This window comes from Equus quagga, chromosome 15, assembly GCF_021613505.1.
Source record: "Equus quagga isolate Etosha38 chromosome 15, UCLA_HA_Equagga_1.0, whole genome shotgun sequence".
Taxonomy (NCBI): Eukaryota; Metazoa; Chordata; class Mammalia; order Perissodactyla; family Equidae; genus Equus; species Equus quagga.
The window spans coordinates 38826259-38830101 of NC_060281.1; the positions used below are offsets into that span (position 1 = coordinate 38826259).

The 3843-nt window shown below is 37.7% G+C and overlaps 1 protein-coding gene across 1 annotated transcript; it reads left to right on the top strand.

Annotated features, from left to right (window-relative positions):
* Positions 1 to 1440: 1440 nt before the first annotated feature.
* On the top strand, positions 1441 to 2403 carry LOC124227083 (olfactory receptor 2M3-like). Its single transcript, XM_046640988.1, has one exon. The coding sequence runs from the start codon at positions 1441 to 1443 to the stop codon at positions 2401 to 2403; it is 963 nt and encodes a 320-aa protein (XP_046496944.1).
* Positions 2404 to 3843: the final 1440 nt, after the last annotated feature.

Below are 3843 nucleotides of genomic sequence, written 5' to 3' on the forward strand. Positions count from 1 at the left end.
CCAACAAATTCCCAGGCATTGATTTTCCCTGGTTAGGGGATAACACTGTGAGAACCACTGGACTAGGTGAGTGCTTTCTCTCCATTTTAGGATTATGCTCTACTTAACCTGCTGTGGGCTTTTTGCTGTGTTCTGCAGGAAGACAGTGTTGCTGGGTTTATAACTCTTCTTTTAATGATAAAAGGAATCATGTCTGCAGTTGGCTGGTTTCCTCTTTGTTGGTGCTACAGAAACATGAAAAGGCATCTCTGTCCAGTTTGCTTTGTCTGAATCATTGCATTAACAATTCCATTTTTTCCCTAGTTAAAAGCTGGCCATGGCTCACTCTTACACTGATAGAAATATACTAGAACATTTGTCTGTTTGTTTTGCCCAATTTGGTACTGATTTAGAAAATTCTGGGGCCAGCCCAGTGGCACAGCAGTTAGGTGCGCACATTCTGCTTTGACAGCCCAGGGTTCACTGGTTCGGATCCCGGGTGCAGATATGGCACTGCTCATCAGCCATGCTGTGGTAGGCGTCCCACACATAAAGTAGAGGAAGACGGGCACGGATGTTGGTTCAGGGCCAATATTCCTCAGCAAAAAGAGGACGATTGGTGGCAGATGTTAGCTCAGGGCTAATCTTCCTTAAAAAAAAAAAGAAAGAAAGAAAGCAAAGAGAAAATTCTGCTGAAGCATGGGATATGGATTTGGGTAGCTTCCTAAATCTTAAAGTTTCTTCATTTTATATGTGAAAAGAAAACTCAAGATACTGCTCTCCTAAACTGAAAGATAAATGATAATTTAGTTTTTTTACTGTCATTTATGATTAAATCACCTAAAACAGAAGTAGGAATTACATGTAATTATTTAACGATTATTCTGAACTGGAGGTTCATCATCTATATTATTGTATCAGTAGTAGCCCCTTTGGTCTCTAACTTTGGCGCACAAATGAAATTATATAAATGCATGTGTCAATATCTCTCAGAAACAACAGATAATTAGTTATAATTGTTACTTTATTATATAGGCAATGCCGTTCAAAATGCTATTCCAGAGGATTTACAGAATTTGCTACACAGTGACGTATGACAAATTTATAAATGTACTCCTATCTAATACTAGATTATATGTTGAAGAATCAGATGCTCTGCCCAGACATTGTGGAAAGCATTTGATATCTCGTTTAACAACCACAACAATTCAATTAAAAAGTTATTTCTCTTTTGTAAAGGAAGTAAATTGAAGCACATAGAAATAACTTGTCAGAGGATATGCGAGTTTGTAGTGGTGAAGCAGGAGTGTGGTTAATGCTACCTGACTGCAACATCTCTACTTATTCCTTTACACAGTCCTGACCATGTCATGCATGTTAATACCAGAGCACAACACATAGAGTAGACAATAAATAAATAACCAAATGTTTAACTTTTGTAACTTCTTGTGGTTCTAGATAATGAAAATATCCATCATGGAATGGGAGAACCAGACATCTAGCTCTGACTTCATCCTGACGGGAATCTTCAGTCACGCTCCCACTCATATCTTCCTCTTCTCTCTGGTCCTGGGCATCTTCACAGTGGCACTCTTGGCAAATACTATCATGGTTCTCCTCATCTACCTGGATACCCGGCTCCACAACCCCATGTACTTGCTCCTCAGCCAACTCTCCCTCATGGACCTCATGCTCATCTGCACCACTGTACCCAAAATGGCCTACAACTACTTGTCTGGCAGGCGGTCCATTTCTGCAGCAGGATGTGAAGCCCAGATATTCTTCTATGTGTCCCTGTTTGGTGCTGAATGCTTCCTATTGGCTGTCATGGCCTATGACCGCTATGTTGCCATTTGCTACCCTCTTCAGTATCCCAATCTCATGAACTGGAAAATCTGTGGAGTCATGGTTGCCTCTTCGTGGATCCTCGGTTGCCTGGATGGGATTGTTGATGTAGCCGCTACTTTGTCCTTTTCCTATTGTGGCTCCCGAGAAATAGCCCAGTTTTTCTGTGATTTGTCTGCACTCCTAAGTCTCTCGTGCACTGATACTTCCACATTTGAAACACTTGTTTTTATTTGTTGTGTGTTAATGCTTCTCTTCCCTTTATTACTCATCGTTATTTCTTACACTCGTGTAATCATGGCTGTCATTCGCATGAGTTCTGAGGAGGGTCGGCACAAGGCTTTCACGACCTGTACTTCACACCTTCTTGTTGTCGGAATGTATTATGGAGCAGCTATGTTCATATATATGCGGCCCACTTCTAATCGTTCCCCAACCCAGGACAAGATGGTGTCATCCTTCTACACCATTCTCACCCCCATGCTGAATCCCCTTATCTACAGCTTCCGCAACAAAGACGTGGCCAAAGCATTCAGTAAGGTACTAGAGAAGGGGAAACCTAGAAAATTATTTGGATAATGATCAACAAGGGCTTTTCCTCTCATAATTCCTCTCTCTCAATCTGATACATTCATTTATTTAAAAACCTGTTTTAGTAACATATATAAACCACTTTCATAAGGTATTTATACGCAGCAGAGTTGATAGACTCTGTGTACACATGCAATCAACTGACATATTTTGAATTTATTGCATTTATTTTGGTTTTAAGAATAAGTCAAAGTTCTTGAAAAGTAAAAAATTAAGTTAGTAAACATATATACCTTAGTTACAGAACTAAATAAGAAATAAAACTGCATTAAATGTTTTCCCTTATTTTGAAAGCCCAGGTCTGATTAAACTGCTTATATTCTGTCTTATGTACTGAGTTAACTAGTACACTTGCCTAATTAAGTTTGTTATTAGTTCTTTCAAAATAAATAGCCAAAACAGGAAGTCACAGATATTTCCTCATTTACCAAAAAGCTTAACTTACAATGAATGCTACTTATGTTTGCAGAGAAAGGAGGGTTTTTTTTTCCTAGGCGTTTGACTTTCTTGACACACTGAGCATTTCTATGTTTGCAGATTGTCTTTTGATGTCAAATCTGAAAACTCATCACCAAGATCAGTGTCAAGGAGCTTACTGCCTATGTTTTCTCCTAGGAGTTTTATAATTTTAGATCTTTCATTCCAGTCTTTAATCCATTTTGAGTGATTTTTGGGTATGGTGTAAGATGGTGGTCCAGTTTCATTCTTTTGCATGTAGCTACCCAGTTTTCCCAACAGCCTTTATTGAAGAGACTCTTTTCTCCATTGTATATTCTTGGCTCCTTTGTCATAAATTAATTGACCCTATATGCCTGAGTTCATTTCTGGGCTCTGTATTCTGTTCCATTGATCTAGGTGTCTGCTTTTATGTCATACTGTACTGTTTTGATTACTATAGCTTTGTAATATAGTTTAAAATCAGTAAGTATGATGCCTCTAGTTTTGTTGTTCTTTCTCAACATTCCTTTGTCCTTTCAGGGTCTTTTGTGGTTACATACAAATTTTAGGATTGTTTTCTATATTTCTTTGAAAGGTGCCATTTCAGTTTTGATAGGGATTGCATTGATAGTAGATTGCTTTGGATAGTATTGAGATTTGAACAATTTTAATTCTACCAGTCTATGAGCACAGAATAGCTTTCTATTTATCTGTGTCTTCAGTTTCTTTCATCCATGTCTTATAGTTTTCAGTGTACTTATCTTTTACCTTGGTTCAGTTTATTCCTAAGTATTTTATTCTTTTTATTGCAATTGTAAATAGGATTGTTTTCTTAATTTATCTTCTGAGAGTTTGTTATTAGTGTATAAGAAATGCAACAGATTTCTGTATATTGATTTTGTGTCCTGCAACTTTACCAAATTCACTTATTAGCTCTAACAGTTTTTTGGTGGAGTCTTCATGGTTTTCTATATATAATATCATGTAATC